The sequence below is a fragment of the Etheostoma cragini genome, chromosome 13 (genome assembly GCF_013103735.1).
Source record: "Etheostoma cragini isolate CJK2018 chromosome 13, CSU_Ecrag_1.0, whole genome shotgun sequence".
Classification (NCBI taxonomy): domain Eukaryota; kingdom Metazoa; phylum Chordata; class Actinopteri; order Perciformes; family Percidae; genus Etheostoma; species Etheostoma cragini.
Window position 1 is genome coordinate 940,586 of NC_048419.1, and position 17,767 is coordinate 958,352.

The 17,767-nt window shown below is 42.0% G+C and overlaps 3 protein-coding genes across 7 annotated transcripts; 2 read left to right on the top strand and 1 right to left on the bottom strand.

Annotated features, from left to right (window-relative positions):
- pdzd3b (PDZ domain containing 3b) lies at nt 1-6,352 on the top strand. 4 transcript variants are annotated; one of them, XM_034890707.1, is made up of 12 exons: nt 37-76; nt 2,331-2,426; nt 2,667-2,694; nt 3,234-3,298; nt 3,408-3,619; nt 3,691-3,895; nt 4,011-4,147; nt 4,568-4,772; nt 4,864-5,060; nt 5,198-5,407; nt 5,550-5,765; nt 5,868-6,352. In XM_034890707.1, exons 4-12 carry the CDS (start codon nt 3,277-3,279, stop codon nt 5,901-5,903), a joined length of 1,440 nt encoding a protein of 479 aa, XP_034746598.1. In that variant the 5' UTR covers nt 37-76; nt 2,331-2,426; nt 2,667-2,694; nt 3,234-3,276; the 3' UTR covers nt 5,904-6,352. The 4 variants fall into 4 exon arrangements, with proteins under 4 accessions (XP_034746597.1, XP_034746596.1, XP_034746598.1 ...); XM_034890706.1 differs by lacking the exon at nt 2,331-2,426 and having other exon boundaries at nt 1-76; nt 5,871-6,352; XM_034890705.1 differs by lacking the exon at nt 2,331-2,426 and having other exon boundaries at nt 2-76.
- Nucleotides 6,353-7,117: 765 nt separating this feature from the next.
- atp5l (ATP synthase, H+ transporting, mitochondrial F0 complex, subunit g) lies at nt 7,118-10,287 on the top strand. Its single transcript, XM_034889888.1, has 3 exons — nt 7,118-7,344; nt 7,760-7,920; nt 10,093-10,287. The coding sequence occupies exons 1-3, from the start codon at nt 7,293-7,295 to the stop codon at nt 10,189-10,191; spliced, it is 312 nt and encodes a 103-aa protein (XP_034745779.1). The 5' UTR covers nt 7,118-7,292; the 3' UTR covers nt 10,192-10,287.
- A 2,292-nt stretch (nt 10,288-12,579) lies between these two features.
- Nucleotides 12,580-17,767, bottom strand: ftr82 (finTRIM family, member 82). Of its 2 annotated transcripts, XM_034889885.1 has the most exons (7): nt 16,939-17,762; nt 15,451-15,546; nt 15,014-15,247; nt 14,199-14,358; nt 14,048-14,104; nt 13,631-13,690; nt 12,580-13,536 (listed from the first exon to the last, which is right to left on the bottom strand). In XM_034889885.1, the coding sequence occupies exons 1-7, from the start codon at nt 17,527-17,529 to the stop codon at nt 13,016-13,018; spliced, it is 1,719 nt and encodes a 572-aa protein (XP_034745776.1). In that variant the 5' UTR covers nt 17,530-17,762; the 3' UTR covers nt 12,580-13,015. The 2 variants fall into 2 exon arrangements, with proteins under 2 accessions (XP_034745776.1, XP_034745777.1); XM_034889886.1 differs by lacking the exons at nt 12,580-13,536; nt 13,631-13,690 and adding an exon at nt 13,789-13,885 and having other exon boundaries at nt 14,026-14,104; nt 16,939-17,767.

Here is a 17,767-nt window from a genome sequence, read left to right on the forward strand (position 1 = left end):
GGCTAGTGTGCACGGCTCCATCCCTCTGTGTGGCTGACTGCTGCAGGAACTAGACACAACATGAGATCAAGTTCAGGTAACACATTCAGATCTTTCAACATTTGTTTTCCAGACTAAAATGAGCTGTTTCATTCATGTGGTCCTTTTTAGGTGCAGGCTATATTTCTTATTATTTTAATTTTCCTATGTATTTCTTTTACCTATGCATAGGCTGTTTTACCATGAAGCATAGGTAGGCAATTGCATGGGGCCCCGTTTGCTAAAGGGCCTCGTGAATTTGTGTGTGTGCGTGTGTGTGTGTGTGTGTGTGTGTGTGTGTTGCTTGCTTGCTGCCACTGAGGGTTGTGTTTTGTGACTTTATGCCTGACAAAGCGAGAGTGAAATACAGAGTCTATTTCGTTGGATAAACCCCAACCGATGAGTGTTTACTAACTGTACAACAACAATCTATGATCTATGAAAATCCCCTCTCTGCTGTTTGAATGAACTCATAACCACAGGTTAATGATAAAATATTTTGCTTGGTGACTGTATAGGAGTCTTTGTTTCTCAGTGGAGCTCACAGTAAATATAAGTTTCAACACACTCACTGCTGGTTTACACAATTGCGGTGTTACTAAAATATAAATATGGAGTAAACATCAAACACTGGTGAGTTTTTGTTGGCTTCTGCATTTATGATGCCCTCAGTGGGGAAATAAGTTTCCCATCTATACTGATAAATCAAAATTGAGATGGCTTAAATGGCTTTTAACCATTTGATATTCAACCTGCTCTCCATCGTTCTTGGCTTCCCAGCCAGCAGCGTTTGATTCCCTGTCTGTTACTTCATTTTGTGGCAGAGTTTGAAGTTCTTTTGTTAGTATTCTCATTTGGGTCTGTCCTGTGTTTATTTGCTTAAAGCAAAATGGAGACCTCACATTGGTCTTTGCCTGTGCTATCTTTCTATTCTACTGTGATGCATTTAAGATCACATTTAGACAATGGTGTTAACAACCATTGTCTACATCTAAGGAAATATGCTGTAGATTTTAAATAGAAATTTGATTTCTATCTTAACTTTCCGAACAAATTCCATCTATCCGTTTGGATTTGCTTCCAAGATTGAAAACAACAAAAAAACATATATTTTCTAACTGAGATCATTCACAACTCAACATTTTCCTCTCATGAAGCTCCCGCAGCTTGTCTGTGTGTGTCTATACAGAGGACCACTATGTCCTAGGACATTAAAAAGAAGGTTTATGGCTGGAGAAAGCAAACAGTGAGCCATTAGCTGCACGGAAGTGCCTGTGGTATGAGCTATTTAGGAGAGGGGCTGCTAGCCACATCGATGTGACGTGAGGGATGCATTTTATTTGAGCAGCGAGTTACTACAGTTTGTTTTTGTGTCAGACTGTGTCAGAAACAAGGACTCAGTGTCAGTGACATGATAAACCCAGCAGATACGCAGTGTACAGGACAGCGACTGAGTAGTGTCACTGTGTACCAACCAGGGCATGTACTGGAGATAAACAAATTATTACTTCTCTCAGACAGGAAATGGCCAACCAACATGATCACGTAGATTACAGTGAGTGTCATAATTATCACCAGTGAAGAACCTGAGGGGTAAATGAGGGAGTGGAGGTAGCAGCATGTTAACATCCACGTTCTCCTATATGAGAGCAAAGTTGCTTAAAAAATCCTCTCTCTACAGCTCAGAGGGAAACAACAAGCCATGCTTCAGTCCACTCATCATCAAGGGTTGCTGTGTGATATTTGAATGCAAATTTCACATTAAGCCAGATATTAAGCAAGATATTATCTTTCTGTGATGGTCTCAATATTAAATATTTGGTGTAAATGTATATGATTGTGTTCTATATGTTTGCATCTGGGGAATAGACTCACAGTACTTCCATTAAATGCCATTTTAATATGAATATGTGCATCTTGCATTAACAGTTGTCAAATGAACATAAGCACTGACACAGTATATAACATTATTGTCTGCATAGAAGTACATGTTACACTTAGTTTACATGAGTGGTAAACAGGACAGGGTGCTTCCCTGCTGCAGCACACTACATAAGAAAGAATGAAATGAAAATGAAGTCATAAATTGTTCAATTGATGGGTCAGTCATACCCCTGGATGTAAGAGGAACAAATGTAAAAATTCTGATTGACTAAAGTGCCAGGTCCAGTCAGGTCTCAATTCTACATCTGATAAATATTCATTGGACAACTTTAAGGTTTCTTAATGTTCCTCGGTTCCTTCCCCTTTTTCGAGAGGGCAAAGACTAAAGATAACTACATAAAGTCAAACCCTGTTTTATTGTGCCTCAGCTGAAAGTCAGCAGATATGTCATCCAAGACTCAAACACACATCTTAACATTAAGCTGATTCTTCACAGTAGACTACCATCGGATGTTCACAGAGCTGTAAGTTCAGATTCACATACTGTACCTGTTAATGATCACGTCTGGTTTGTGTCACTGCAAAATCGGATCTGTGTGTGTGGCATTGTGTGTGGTATCAATGGTGATTGAAAATTAATATGGTAAATATATCACTTTTGGTAAATATGGCATAAACTTACAGAAATGTGTGTATTTCAAATTCTCCTTGCTGAATGTTATGTTGCAAAAGCTATTAAATTCACATCATTTCTGTTTTTCAAGGTTCTGTGGAAATCATAGGGTTGACAGAGTAAGTTTGCTTTTCATACCCTCAGTATTTCAGCATTAGTTCAAACTGAACACTATACTACCAAAACAAAATTGTTAAGATGATCAGGCACGAGATAGAACAGAATTAGACATTTATGTCTCCCCAAACCTGTCACACTAATGATTGGTATTTACAGAGTGACAGCAGTTTTAAAAGAGAAAACTGACTTGGTTTGACAGGTTGACTTTTGGAACATTCTAATCTTTGAGACTTTGGGCCCTAGATAGGGCCTACTGTAAAATAGGTTGTTCAAACTATAACAACAGGTGAGGTCATGCAACTAATCTTCACTACAGTCAAAGATAATGTAATGCAATTTCATTAAAATTTAAAAGTAAATCAAAACAAAAAAGATCTGCTTAAACTTTAAATTTAGCGAATACTGCTGAAAATACTGCAGATTAAATTTCTTTTTTTTTCCTGTTTCCAACAGGATACCTATCAATTTATCACATTTAAAAGTCAATAGTGTGTAAGTTAACCCTAAAGTCCAATGTCTCTCATCTCTCCGTTTGTAGAAAATGTACGTTTAATCCTAAAGAAGGAATAGACAACCCAGTGATGGTCATCACAGAAGACGCAGGTATCTTTGCATACACATTTCCATGGTCATTCTATTCTGTGTACCAGACCATGAGGAAACTCTGTTCTTAGAAGGCATGACAGCACTTTTCTGTCTCTTCCTGGCTCAGACTCTGCATCGACACCCAGCCCGCGTCTGTGTATCCTGAAACGAGAAGAAGGGGAATCTTTTGGCTACCATCTGCGGGTGGAGAGGAGGCGCCGAGGTCACATAATCACAAATGTAGTGCCAGGAGGGGTGGGGGGGTGCAGTGGCCTTCAAGATGGAGACAGGCTTCTGGAAGTCAACAACTGCTATGTTGACGATGTTCCTCACCATGAGGTAAGATGAACTTCCAATGATATAACTGGCAGAGCTGATGGGATTCTAACTTTCCCTGGTTAATGATTCAGGTGGCTAGGAAGATAAAGCTTAGTGGACACCAGCTGTGTTTATTAGTTTTGAATGGGGAGGAGTATGAGCAGGCTGTGTCCCGAGGTCAAGACCTCCGACGTCTGGCCAGAGCGTACACCGGGGAGGGCTGCAAAGCACCCAGACTCTGCCACATCACCAAAGGTCCTGTCTCCGGCCTGGGCATCAACTTCACCTCTCTGGAAGGTAACACTACTTCTGGTTAATCCCAACAAGTCCAAGGTTCGATGTCCATAGGATGGGCGTTGAGTTGACGTCTGTGCAGTGTTGTTCAGTGGCTCCTCTTGTTTCTGCTCGGTAGGAAAGAAAGGGCGTTTCTCTGTGAGCCTGGTTCCAGGAGGTGCAGCTGAAAAGGCCGGGGTGTGTAAGGGAGATCACCTGGTGTGGATGGATGGGGCCACAGTGTCCGATCTCACGCACTCCGCACTCAGCAGGATGGTACGAAGTCAACATGAACACATTAAAACCACAACTCTTTTGCTGTACTTTGTTCTCTCAAACTGGTTATTAAAACATGTTTACAATTACAAGATTGAAGTTATTATGTCCAGCCCTCGCGCTATAGCAGTAATAAATTAATTTAATCTCCACCCCAACCAGTCCGTCAGACTCCGCCTACCAAGGGTCTGGGTCTGTCCAAGGTTTCTTCCTAAAAGGAGTTTTTCCTCACCACTGTTGCACTGTTGCTTGCTCTGGAGGAAACTACTAGAACTGTTGGCTCCCTGTAAATTATGTGGTCTAGTGTGGTCTAGACCTACTCTATCTGTAAAGTCTCTGGAGATTACTCTTGTTATGAATTGATACTATAAATAAAATGGAATTGAATTGACTTGAATAATAAATAATGTTTTGCTGTAGATGAAAAAATGTGGCGATCACATCACTATCCTAGTGATCGACAGTGAGAGTGAGAAGGAATACATGCGACAGAGGAAGCCCATCCTGCCCACCATGGCTGTTCCACATAAGCTTCCCCACAGAGCCCGAACACTCCACCTGGTGTCTGGGCCGTCGGGGTATGGCTTCCTCCTTCGGCTGGAAAAGGCGCCATCAGGACGCACATGTGAGAGGACAAATAGAGTGCAAAAGTCAAACACAAGCGCTCTGGACTTTAGTGCTTTACTTAAATGTTTGTGTATTTTTTTCAATACTAGTTCATGTTCTGCGGGAGATGGACAGTGGCAGTCCAGCAGAGAGGGCAGGTATGCGGGATGGAGAGCTGCTGCTGGAGGTCAATGGAGAGTCCGTGGAGTCCCTGAAGCATGAGGAGATTGTGGACAGAGTGAGACAGAGTGGACAACAGGTCTCCCTCACCACCATCACTCTCCAGGGGCTAGAGTTTTACAGCCGGGTGGGCATCCCATACCGGACACATCTCTTTCCAAAACACTAGTTTTATTTATCTGATGGCATATCTGAACATATAAGTAACAACCAGGTAAAGATCAGTGTTTACATTGCTTCCCTTCCTTCTTTTTGTTTCTGCAGTTGGGTCTTTCACCTCTTCTCTTCTGTGAGGATGGGGATGTTGAGAGAGAAAATGAGAGCAGCACATCAGCCTCTGCAGCTGAGCAGTCGCCACAAAAGGAAATAGATGGCTTGCACAAGCCCAGGCACTGTACTCTCCACAAAGGCCCTTTGGGGTTCGGCTTTAACCTGGGCTGTGTTCCACAGAGTCCTGGGACCTTCATCAGCCAGGTGGGGATGAAATACTGCATTGCACTTAAGTAACACAACTTTGTTACTGAGGCCAGCAGAACAAGAATAGTGCAGGCCCGGATATTATTGAAGTTATTATTCTTTACAAAATGTGGTATTAGATTGTGCTTTTTTTCTTTAGGTGGCATTTGGGGGCCCTGGGCAGAGTGCAGGATTATGTGTGGGGGATGTGCTGATAGAAGTTAATGGACAAAATGTGGAGGGGAAGTACCTGGAGGAGGTGATTGTGCTTTTGGAGGAAAAAGGACACATTCTTTCCTTGCTGGTCATGGAGAAGACTGGCTACAACAAGTTGAAAAAGATTGACACACCTTCAAGAGAAATCCCTGACAAAGAGGTAAAACTCCAAAGAAATTATATCCACTACATAATGTGTTTGCACGTTCATCATTTCATCAGTGACCAGAACATTTACCATATTTTCTTGTTTGTATCTCAGCAGGAGGAAGACAATTATGAGATATCAGTTTTGTGAGCAACAAAGATATTCGCCCATCCCATATGTCTACTGAAGAGAACTCTGACCTGAACCAGAAACACTTTGCCTGTTGTTATTATTTTATTGTCTGATATTGCCTCAATCTAATACAAGGGTTTCACAAAGGAATCCAAAATATGAAACAGATACAATAAGTTTTATGAAACTGTGACAGTGTCAGTTGTGCCAACCCCAGTGTTGTAACATGTGATGATGTAATGTCTTTTGGTACCATTTAATACCTCTAGTGATGGACAGTAGAACATTCAGCCAACTACTGCCACCTTCAATGTCAATGAGATAAAATACAGAATAAATAAAATCCTGATGGGCCATGAATCTCTAAATGCTAGATGTATTATTGTACTAATAATGAATGAAAACCAGCAGCTTTGTGGAATCAGAAACACTTTTGGAAAGTATTTTAATTTACTTGTTATATGAATTCTCTGAGCGGCATCCTTGAGTGCCAAGAAAGGCGCCTTTAAATAAAATGTATTATTATTATTATTAATTGTGAGGAAAAAAAACCTGTCTTGTGCTCTTTAATGTTATGTAAAAGTGATAATTGTCTTGTTTTAGGTAGAACGGAGGCTATGATGTATAAAATCTATATACATAACATATAAAATGTTTGTTGGAGAGTGTAGGCTGTTCATTGAGCATGTAGCTGAGAGGAAATAAAGCAGCATGGGAAAACATCTGTATGCTGTGCGATATTTTTTAGTTTAAACTAACTTATCCAGCCACCTTCATCCGCTTATCTGGTATGGGGTTGCGAGGGCAGCAGCTCCAGCTTATAAAATTATATTTCCAGATATTATTAACCATTTGCCACGTTGAACTTAAAAAAGATGACATAGCCTAAAAGCCTACAGAACACAAACACAGAAAGCCACTTGAAAATAGTGAAAGCATGACACACTGTTTCTATTTCTAGACAGTTGTGGTTTTAGGCAGGATTTATGTAACCATATCTCAAGATGTTCATGTCACTTATCTGAGTCTAATTGACTGTGATACTGTTTGGCAGTGTTGAGATCCTGCATTATTTGTGATGTGATGGCAGTAATACGGATCACTGCACCCTCTATTGGCCATATAGCACATGTAGCTCTTTAACAATGAGCAATCTGAATATTTCTTTTATTCTGTTACTGGACTACAATGTTAAACAGTGATGGCGAGGAAATGTTCATTTGAGTACATCGAGCCATATAAACACGCCATAATGTTAAACCATAACTATCATAGATAAATAGAAGAGCAGGCTATTTCTGTACAGGCAGTTGTGTGGTCTGCTGTGAGAGGTCCTTCTCCTGGAGGTGACATTCAGTCGGCTAGCAGGATACGGAGGTGCACTTAGCGTCGACAAAGCACTTCAACATGGCGCAGGCAGTGCAAAAACTGGTCGCTAAAGTACCTACCCTGCTCGGCGGTAAGTACATTTACTGTGTTATTAATCATGTATCGAATAACAGGTCACTGAGTTGCAGGTTGTATCGTTATTGACAAGACGTAACGTTACCAGACAACGTTACGTTGGCCGCTTCTGTCACCGAGCAGCCGTCTGTTGAATGAAGTGGATGTTACGTTAGCTAGCTAATGCTACTCTGCGCAGAAAACAGCGGCTGTTCATGTTGAGTTCATGTGTCTTTCGTTTGTCTTCCTAAGTTCTTTTTTAGCTAGCTACTACTCGTGATTTGTATAGTTAACCCTAAAGCATACACCGTATAGCTAGCTAAAGTGGCTAAAGCTACCGACCAACATGCAGTGAGCCCTGCAGCTAACCTTTAGCCGCAGCCTAAGAAAGTTGCACCAGACTCGTCATTTCACTATTTCTCTTCTCTTAGCCGCTGTCACCTACTCCAAACCTCGGCTAGCAACCTTCTGGCACTATGCCCGTGTCGAACTTGTCCCCCCTTCCCCGGCCGAGATCCCCAAGGCCATCGAGGGGGCCAAAAACCTCATCAAGGGTGTCCAGTCAGGACGTCTGGGTCAAACCACAGTGAAGGTACGTGTGTTAGTGCCAGACACATCTCTCTCTCTCTCTCTCTCTCTGTCTCTCCAACCACAGTGAAGGTACGTGTGTTAGTGCCAGACACATCTCTCTCTCTCTCTCTCTCTCTCTCTCTCTCTCTCTCTCTGTCTATATGATGACTATCCAATGATTGGTAAAAATGTAGTAAGTATTTCTTAAACTAATGGTGTTTTGCCATACTTGGTTTTAGTTTAATTTTATTCCCAAAGAGCTTTATTCCTTATCTCCCAGGCATTCTATCATTTCGCATGTGAACAGCAATCTCAATCTTTGAGCAGTTATTAATGAGTCACGCTGTTCACAATAAAAAGGACAGTAAATAACAAAATAAAACTCATTTTCTACATCATTTAAACAGCACATGGGACAGATCAGTTTTTCTTTTTCTACATTAACATATCGTCCTATTTCACCAGATCTCAACCCAGCACATGCATTCTGGTTTTATCATCAAAAAATAAGCAATTTTGGCTTAGCCCCCATATCATCGGCCCACTGCTCTATCTTTACCAAACACTGATTATTTAAACAAACCATTATCAGTTTTTTATATTAACAACTCAACAAATCCATAGTTACGAAACAATTTGCTTAGATCTTTACACCAAGAACGTGTTTATCCCAGAGAATATTTTCCTCGTCAACCTATGTGCATCCATAACTAGTAAACTACTCCATAAATGGGTTATACATAACTTCCAACGAGTCTCACTTTTAGAAAGCCCAAAACAAGCATCCAAACTGTCAGCTTGGATGTGTCATGCTGATTTGAAGAGCAGAGGCCTGTACTACCGAGCCAGATACACATGTCCTGGATTTATTTCAGTTACCGGCGTCGCCTAACCAAACAGCGCGGCCCGCGGTGTCACGATGGGGTTAATGACTAGTTCAGTCAACCCAGGGGTTCCAAACAGAGATGGGTGCGTCCACATAAAAGAGGCGGTGTTTGCACAGCGTGACCAATCACAAACATCTACCAGAGCTGCATTACAGTCGCTGCTTCCTGGAACAGGAAGGAAGTTTGGCGGATAAAATATACCCTACGCTTTACATCAACAAATTACAACTCTTATCAATGTCACTTTTCCATCAGTCAGGCACGAGATCTGACCAGAATTACACTTGTTCTTTCCTTTAGTCGTTCCTTTAGCCTTTTATTTCAGTTGCTACCCTGGCAGTGGGAAGCGATCGTGAGAGCAAATAAAAAATATAAAAAACATAATTCAAACCAACAAACGGCTCCAGAACCCGACACCTATATACGCCTATATGTAATTCCCTCGACTGAAAAGCTATATCTTTCATAAAAATACCCATCAAGGAATGTTAACGGGGTTGTTGGCCTCTAAATGGTTTTACCTTAATGAGCGCACCGAGCTCCAGCTGATCTTCTAAGAACCGGGATGCTGATTGGTCCCTCAGTAACATAACACACCGGTTGATCTCTAATCTCAACTTAACCTGCTCCCGACCAGGTTAGCTGCTCAGCCTAAGTTACCACGGTGATTTAACCTGGTAACAAGTGATCCACCATTGTGATCCACAAAACCCTGGGTTGAACCTGAAGTTACCTCCTTAATGCCAATTCTGGGTTCGTAGTACAGACCTCAGGTTCCCAGAACTTCTCTAGAGTAACTGACAGCACACACTGGGCTGGGGTAGCTGTACCATACATGGAAAGAAACCAGAAGGGAGCAGTTTCTGATATCCTGAGAAAATGGGAAGAATGTTGAAGACTAAGTTGTCATTAAGGTTTGACTCCCCGTGAACTGTTTCACAATGATGGTACAAGATTAGATATCGTCTTAGATTTTGGATATCATATCGTAATATGGAATAAGTGTTGTCTTTACCTGTTTTTCAAAGGCTACAGTAAATTGATGTTGTCTTCCTCATTTATAAGAATATTCTAGTTTTTTTTATTAATTTGCCTTTACCCTCTTAGTCATTATATCCACATTACTGATAAGTATTTGTCAAATCTCATTGTGAAAATATTTAATGAAAGCACCAATAGTCAACCTTACAGTATCGATATCGAGGTGTGGTGTTCAAAATATTGGGATATTTGATTTTCTCCATATTGCCTAGCTCTAGCTTGATTAATTTCTCCAGAATAAAATGTAAACCGTGTTTTTCTTACAGGATGCTGTAAGGAACGGACTGGTGGCCACTGAAGTGTTGATGTGGTTCTACATCGGGGAGTGCATCGGCAAAGGAGGCATCGTGGGCTATGCTGTCTGAAATTTGGACTGTCGTACTATTCTTTTCTTTGTTTGAGCGTTGTACGTTCCTGTAAGAAACCGGGGAACCAATAAACAGATATCTATTGTTAAAAAACAAAAAGCAAGACTCGTTTTCTGAATCCTTGATTTTTGAATACCATGCATGTATTCTACAAATAAAAACATACAGCGGATAAAGGTCAGAAGTACTTTTCCCCTGTAGACCAGTTCTATCCAGTATATTTAAGAGTTTTTGGTATAGTTCATGTACACTGGTCCTCCTTCACAGAGGACACTTAGTCAGCCACAGAAAAGCTTTGGGGTAAATGATGAAGTTAGTTCAGGATGTTTCTGCTTTTTGGTATTACAGGGCTGGCTCGCTGTGGGACAACGAAGACATCCTTATTGGCATTACGAACACCTGAGCTCTTATACGTTAAAGCTTCTGAACACCCACACAGGTGTTTTCAGTTATGCTAATCAGACCTGCTCAGGTTGATTGTGGGCTGATGGGACGTTATTGGGTCCAGAATAATCTACCAGTAAGAATGATAAAGGTGTCACTTGTCCTTCTCCATCACATGGAGTACACTGATAGGAGGCCTAGAAAGATGTCAATAAATCAGTCTTTATACGCCTATAGTCCTGGGGAGAGGTCTAATCTCCCAGAATGACTGAAAACACCTGGGTCTGTGTTCAGAGTCTTTAAAAAGTCTTCTTTTCAGGAAACATAGCTAAATGGTGTCATTATTATGCCAACGCATTTTACTTTATGGAACATCATACATATAACAAAACAATCGTTTCTGCTTTGAAAACCATAGACACATGAATAAACCACAGAATGTTCTGGCCCTCTTACTTGAATGTGTCTTATATCTCTTCCTTTATGACTTGATTGGGTTTTTACTTGTCTTAAACATGCATTGACAAACAATTTAGATTTTTACACCCAGATATGAATGCATACATAAGAAGCTGGTTTTAGATGTACGTTGGTGTGTATGAGCTGCTGTTAGACAATTCTAACCTGTAGCATTCCCAGAATGTGTGTGGGGAACCGGGGTCTCACAGCAGGCTGCTGATGTGCAGGTAAAGGTGAACGAGAGGGAAGGGTGAGCAGTCCTAACACACTCAGCATTCCATGCAATGTGTCCCGGAGCTAGGCCTGACACCAGAAACCCTGGCACACTGCCTTGTATCTTTATTTCTTTTTTTTAGCTAGTGATAGACAAAAACGGGGAAAGGGGGGGGGGACAAGTAAACACAACAGAGCAAAAAGAGTCGACAGCTTCCCCTTGTAGTTCATTCTTCGAGTTTTGAGGTGGAGCGGCAGGTTAAAGTCCAGCAGTAGATAGTGTGTTTGTTCTGTACAGCGGTGACTGTTAAGGGCAGGCTAACAGTTATTACTTAGTTAGTCTCAGCTGGTTATTACGTGTCCCTAACTAAAACTGTCCAACACATCAGTCCTATACTAAATCCTCCCTTCATGAAGATAATTATGTACAGATTTGGTTGAAACTGTAGAGGTGTTGATTCAACTCTATGATCCTTTTGCTGTGGAACTTCATTACGTTATACAGAGTATATCTGGGGACTAGCAGACATCTGGTTGCTGTTCAACTCTGATCTGAGACTAACTGTAACGATGATCATCCTCATGGTCGCTGGTCATCGTCCTTTCAGTTCACTTCCTACAACCCCCCAGCAGAGGGGGCTGTTAGTACCGTCGGTGCTTCAGAAGGGTCGGTGCTGCTGTCTGTTCAGAGCAGCGTTGTGGTCATTCAGATACATGGAAATATGTGTGTTTTCATTGAAGGGTTCTTATTCCTGTTAAATCTTCCAAAGGTCAAAAGATCCCTGATACGGGTACTTTGAACTTGCCTTGGTGAAAGCACAAATAAAAGGAATCAAACAATCTGCTCTATCTTCTCATTTCAATTGATATCATGCAGATTATCTTTGCATAGATTTCTAATCTAATAAACCTTTAATTTGGCAATATAGATATAACAACGCCTCTGTTTTAATGTAGAAATAGATAAATAATCTCAAAAACACAAAAATGAATTCATTCACGTAGCTCTTTATTTACTATCAATGAAATAATTTTGTTACAAAACAAGTCTTTTTTTACATCAATTATATTCTGTTTTTTATATAAGTAAACATACATACAAATTAAATAATAAGGGTTAGTTCAAGTGAAAAAAAACTCTGCAACTGATAATGATAATATCAGATAATATCAAAACATAACAACATGAAGTGACAATGGAATATTCCTTTGAATGTGTTAACCATAATAATACCTGTTAATGCACCAGTGTGAATCTCACTGTAGGAGTCATAAAGATCATAAGGGAGCAATGCATTTTAAAGGACTATGCAATACTATTGGCTGGTTATCCCAGAGTATATTTTTTTATTTTATTTTATGAAGTTGGCATCTGCGGGAACACAGGTGTAGCTCACGTTTTTCACATAGTGACATGTCATAATATTATCCAGAAGTTATGATCAGATGCCAGAAGTGATAACACTTTATATTGTAGTTGTGTGATTATGTAGTAATATTTCAATAATGTTTTATTAAAGTTCAGTGAAAATGTATTTTGACAAAACAATGCAAAATGTAATATGTGATGTGTAGTGTTAAAAATATATAGTCTATACACATTTGGGGGCGGGGAGGGGGCATTTAAAAACAAAAACAAACTTCATGAGTTTGGTACAGTTAAAAAAATTTAGCAAAAATATATATTTCAAAGCATTGCTGTGTATTATGAGTAACATGTGGAAAATATTTCCAGATTTTCAAACGAGAGCTTAAATACCGGGGTTCACTTGATATTGCAGATCCTGACTGAGGTTCCAACTCCAAAGCCTGGGTAGATAGGCTCAACAAACGTAGTCTGAAACCTGTGCAGCAGGGTCATGGTGTTGCCGATGGTGTAAAACGCCAGCACACCAGCGCTGTGGTCCAGGTACACGCCTATCCGGGGGGAGTGGGGGCCACTGACGGCTTTGTCCACCCGGTTGTGCCAGGCAGAGTAACCCGTGTCGGAGCAGAGCAGACTCCAGGATTTGTCGTTGTATCCCAGCAGACACAGTGAGCCTTTGCCCTTCCGGCTGATGCTCTTGTAGGCCACTCCGATGGAGAACTCCCCACTCCACTCGATCTCCCAGTAGAAGCGCCCCCCCGACAGGGCCTCCCGGCACAGCACCTGGGCGAAGCTGTCGAACCTCTCTGGGCCGTCCGCGTAGGGCTGCAGGTCCCTGGTGCGGATGACTTTCCTGTTGTTGTCTGAGACGTACAGCTCCTTGTAGGCTGTGTTAGAATCCAGCTTCAGCTGGCAGAAGTCTGGTGGAGAAACATCATGCAGTATGCATTTAGTTCCAGAATTGAGTTCAAGTAAGGGGAGTTAAATTGTATTCCGGGTACACAAGGTACTTACATTTTACGAAGTCGGCCCTGCTCTTCGGCTCTGGAGGAGTGTTGTCCACCATTTCTTTGCCTGCACATAAAGAGGCAGTGTGTTAGGTCAATGTGACCTGCACACACCCCCACTCACATGCCTTTAGCTCTTTTGTGAGTTATGTGTTTTTAACTAAAGACTCTATGATTCATTCACTTTGTGTTTTGCCTCCAGCAATTAATAGACTACATTATCAACCTCAATAATAATGGACCTCCTTCAGTCTTAACCCTCCTGTTGTATAATTATACATAAATGAGGGTTATTGACCAGGAATTCCAAAATGAACTGTAAAACTAGTAAGGTGGTGTTAGTGAAAACTATGCAAAAACGTCTGAAAAAGGGACAAAATGTTTTAGGCCCGGGAGGACAACACAAGGACATGACAGCACTCACCTCTGCTCCTTCTCTCCAGTGTTCGACTCTCCGTAGTGTACACTGGGACCTCATTCACTAGAAGACAGAACACATTCATATTTAGTAAATTGCGTGATTGTTTTTTTGCCCATTGTGTAGAAGCCTTGTGTTTCAGCTGCTAAGGTCTCACCTGACTTGGAGATCTTAAGCAGCTCCTCTTTGCCAAACTCCTCCAGGCGCTCCTTGATCTCGCTCACAGCTTTCCTAACAGCCCCGAAGGAGAAGTCAGGGTTCAAAACCACTTTCGGTATGAAGCCATCATCAGTGGGGGTGCACAGGTAGTTAAAGTTCTGATGGCAAAAGAATAGTGTCGTGATGAGGATGAATATCCTGTACATCAACATGAAACCGTCTGAGTAACAGATAGAGGAGACCGCATGGTTTTAAAGGGGTTTAAACACATCGCTTCATAGATTCATGTGAAAGACTTTTTGTCCCTCCATATTTCCCTTCACATGAAGTCATGCTACTGACGCCTCTTCAGTTGCTTGTTGAGAAATGCTCACGCCCCAAACTGATCCTGTACCGTCCATGTGTGACATGTCGTTACACTGTCATTGTGATCATAAACACGTAGGCTGTCTGATCAACAACCACACCCACTCAGAGGTGGAAGAAGAACTCAGATCGTTTACTCAAGTGAAAGTACTAATACCATAGAGTAGAAATAATATGTTACTAGTTAAAGTACTGCATTTATAACATTACTCAGTTTAAGAATATAGCTTATCTTTTGATAATATTTTGCATTCATAATTTGAATCTTTAAAGTAACTGGTAACTCAATTTATCAAATAAATGTAGTGGAGTAGAAGTGTAAGGTAACAAGAGATGAAAATACTCAAGTTAAGTTCAGTTCATGAGTAATTGCGTATATAGCAATTACTTCCCCCTGTAGGGCTAAATCAGAATGGACTTCCTGTTAAACAGCTGTTCTTATGATACCTGCAGGAAGTGGATGTGGTCCTCAGTGCTGTAGAGCTGCTTGAGGCCGGTCTCTTTTTTCTTCAGTTCATCGATCTCTTGTTCCAGTCGCTCGATCAGCGCCTCGGACTGGTTGAAAGCTGCCTTCTCGTTGATGCCAATCAGCTTGGTCACCTCGGACCTCATCCTCTCAATGGAGCGGATCATGTCCTCAAACATCTTCTGGCTGTCCACCATGGCTCTCTGGGCCGAGTTCTGGACAGAGCACCGAGACACAAGACACAGCTGTAGTAGTGACCGTCTTACAGCAACGTCTCTCTTTGGCATGGAAAGACAAGAAATCCTGCACACTGCATCTCCATTTATTAAAGAAAACTAATGTTTCGGTCCCTCTGGACCTTCGTCAAGAGTATGGAAATGCATGAAATTAAAGATATGATCAACATTTTTAATCTTACCTTCAATGAATCCACAGCAGTCTTCAGTTCCTCTAGCTCCTTCACCCTGTCCTGGCATTTCTGTCTAATCTCAGCTTGGGAGACTCCCAGGAGTTTCTGTAGAATAAAGGCACATTACACACCCATCTATTTCACTGTTTTGTAAAGGGGGAACTCCCACGCTGACTGACTGTACTGACTTCTGTTAAAGTAAAATGCAGTATTAGGAAAGTTGATCATAAAAGTTGTATTATATCAGATTTGAATATCATGCTGTTGTATTGCATGAGATGTACACGTTGGTTCAGGAAAAAGCTTCTTTCTCATCAAGGGATATGTGGGGAGGCCCGTTGACATGTCTAATAAACCCTGCTCAAAGAATCTTCTTAATATTGCCAACTTTCATCTCGGAGGGGGGGTGGGGAGATCTGTAGTGGAATTCTGGCCATGTCTGGAATGTGAATCCACCGCTGCCTGACTTTTAAAGAGATGTTTCAAGGTGCACGCAGCACTGACATGCAGAACAGAGAGCTTCTAATTCAGCCCACCAAGCCATTCTTCAAGATAAGCTTGAGGAATGTGGGGAATCTAAAGGGGGGGGGGGTGGGGGGGTGATCATGAGAGGGGGAGGGGAGAGAGCGGGAGATGGAGTGAAATGTGTGAAACTCGGGTTGGAAACCTTTGGATGAGAGAAAGCACACTCCCTATGTTGCAAAGACAACAGTAGGATGAATAATCACTTAACCATGCCCTAAAAATCCTTTTACCCATATTCCTGGCTGCCAAAAACACTCCTCCTAAATGAATCACGCATATTCATACCACGGTATCTGTTCTTATCTACTCTACATGCTTTTACAGGCAATGTGATTGGTTGTTCATTTGAATGTGCATCGTGATTACAACATTGGGATTGGTTGTGATCATGAGGTGTTGAAGGACGTGACTCCCTTTCATTCCAGTATCACAACAGGCCCCCTCCCACATGTGGGAACCAATGCAGCAGAAGGAAGTCAGACAGTTTCTGTGTACCTCTCCCACAGCTGGAACACCACATTCTCTGAAAAGCAGCTTTTTCAGAGGCGATAACTGTAAGACACTCCCCCGGCTTCCTTACAGCTAATCAGAGAGCTGGATTTGTTTTGGCGGTGAGAGGCTGCCAGCTGATTGCTTTGGTGAAATGGGTCAAAGTACATGCGCCAGTCGTAGTGCAGGAGACGGAGAACAGAGAAAAAACACCCTGTTGGCTTTAACTCAAAATATAACAAATCCAATGTATCAAGGATGTGCCTTTTGGTTTTACAGGTCGGTCAGTTTGAGCTTGTGCTTTCTCTCATACGTACTAAATTTACTTGCTTATCTTTCTGACAGGAAATCCCACTTTCCATTCCCAATCCCACTTTCCATTGTCTGAGACTAAGATTTTTCTTTATTCCAACAGCACCTTTCCTGAGCTTTTGAACACTGAATCTAATAAAATAAGTTAAATGAGACAGGAGGGTTTCTTACCTGTTTCTCACCCCTCTCCGCCTCAGCAGAGACAATGTCATGACCCTTGTGTTCACTGACTGTGCAGATAGCGCAGATACACATCTGGTCTGTTCGACAAAAGAGCTCCAGGGGCTTCTGGTGCTGCGGGCAGATCTTCCTGTCCAGGTTTCCCAGCTCGTCCACCAGCTTATGCCTTTTGAATGTGGCTGATTCGTAGTGTGGCTTCAGGTGCTTCTCGCAGTAGGACGCCAGGCAGTTCAGACAGGACTTCACAGCCTTTAATTTCTTCCCAGAGCAGAAGTCACAGGGGACGTCACTCGGTCCGGCGTAGAAGTTCCCCTGGGTTAAGTTGAGGTTGAGGTTCAGACCGCTCTTCTTGATCTTCTCAGCCACCATGCTCAGAGTGGCGTTGGGCCGCAGCACCGGCCTCTGGGTGAATGTAATCTTACACTGGGGACAAATGTAAATCCCTGTGTAGTCAGCCTCATTCCAGTAACCACTGATGCAGTCCATACAGAAACTGTGGCCACAGGGGATAGCAACAGGGTCCCTCAGCAGGTTCACACACAGGGAGCAGCTGAAATAATCTGGAGAAGTGTGATCAGCCATTGTGATGGGGCTCAAAACACAGTCAGATCTGCGAAAACAGACAGAGAGTGACAGGAGCAGATAGAAATTCCTTCGAGTGTGCCTGGGAGCCCGCCCTCAAGAGTTAGGTACAGCCTGCCAGAGACAGGATCTACTTGTATTTCTGAATTCCAGAGGTTATTGATTGAAAGCAGACAAGGCCCTCCCCCTGTGCTGTGAGTATAACGAGCCCTGCCCAGTTCAGATAAGCAGGTTTAGC

Excerpts from the sequence above, each read along its gene's own strand:
- atp5l (XM_034889888.1), top strand. The coding sequence starts at position 7,293 with ATGGCGCAGGCAGTGCAAAAACTGGTCGCTAAAGTACCTACCCTGCTC. Across the intron at positions 7,345-7,759 it reads AGTACCTACCCTGCTCGGCG|CCGCTGTCACCTACTCCAAA; the intron begins GTAAGTACATTT and ends CTCTTCTCTTAG. Across the intron at positions 7,921-10,092 it reads TGGGTCAAACCACAGTGAAG|GATGCTGTAAGGAACGGACT; the intron begins GTACGTGTGTTA and ends TTTTTCTTACAG.
- ftr82 (XM_034889885.1), bottom strand. The coding sequence starts at position 17,529 with ATGGCTGATCACACTTCTCCAGATTATTTCAGCTGCTCCCTGTGTGTG. Across the intron at positions 14,359-15,013 it reads ACCACATCCACTTCCTGCAG|AACTTTAACTACCTGTGCAC; the intron begins GTATCATAAGAA and ends TTTTGCCATCAG. Across the intron at positions 14,105-14,198 it reads GCTTAAGATCTCCAAGTCAG|TGAATGAGGTCCCAGTGTAC; the intron begins GTGAGACCTTAG and ends TCTGTCTTCTAG.
- pdzd3b (XM_034890705.1), top strand. Across the intron at positions 2,695-3,233 it reads GAAATCATAGGGTTGACAGA|AAAATGTACGTTTAATCCTA; the intron begins GTAAGTTTGCTT and ends CTCCGTTTGTAG. Across the intron at positions 5,766-5,867 it reads GAGAAATCCCTGACAAAGAG|CAGGAGGAAGACAATTATGA; the intron begins GTAAAACTCCAA and ends TTTGTATCTCAG.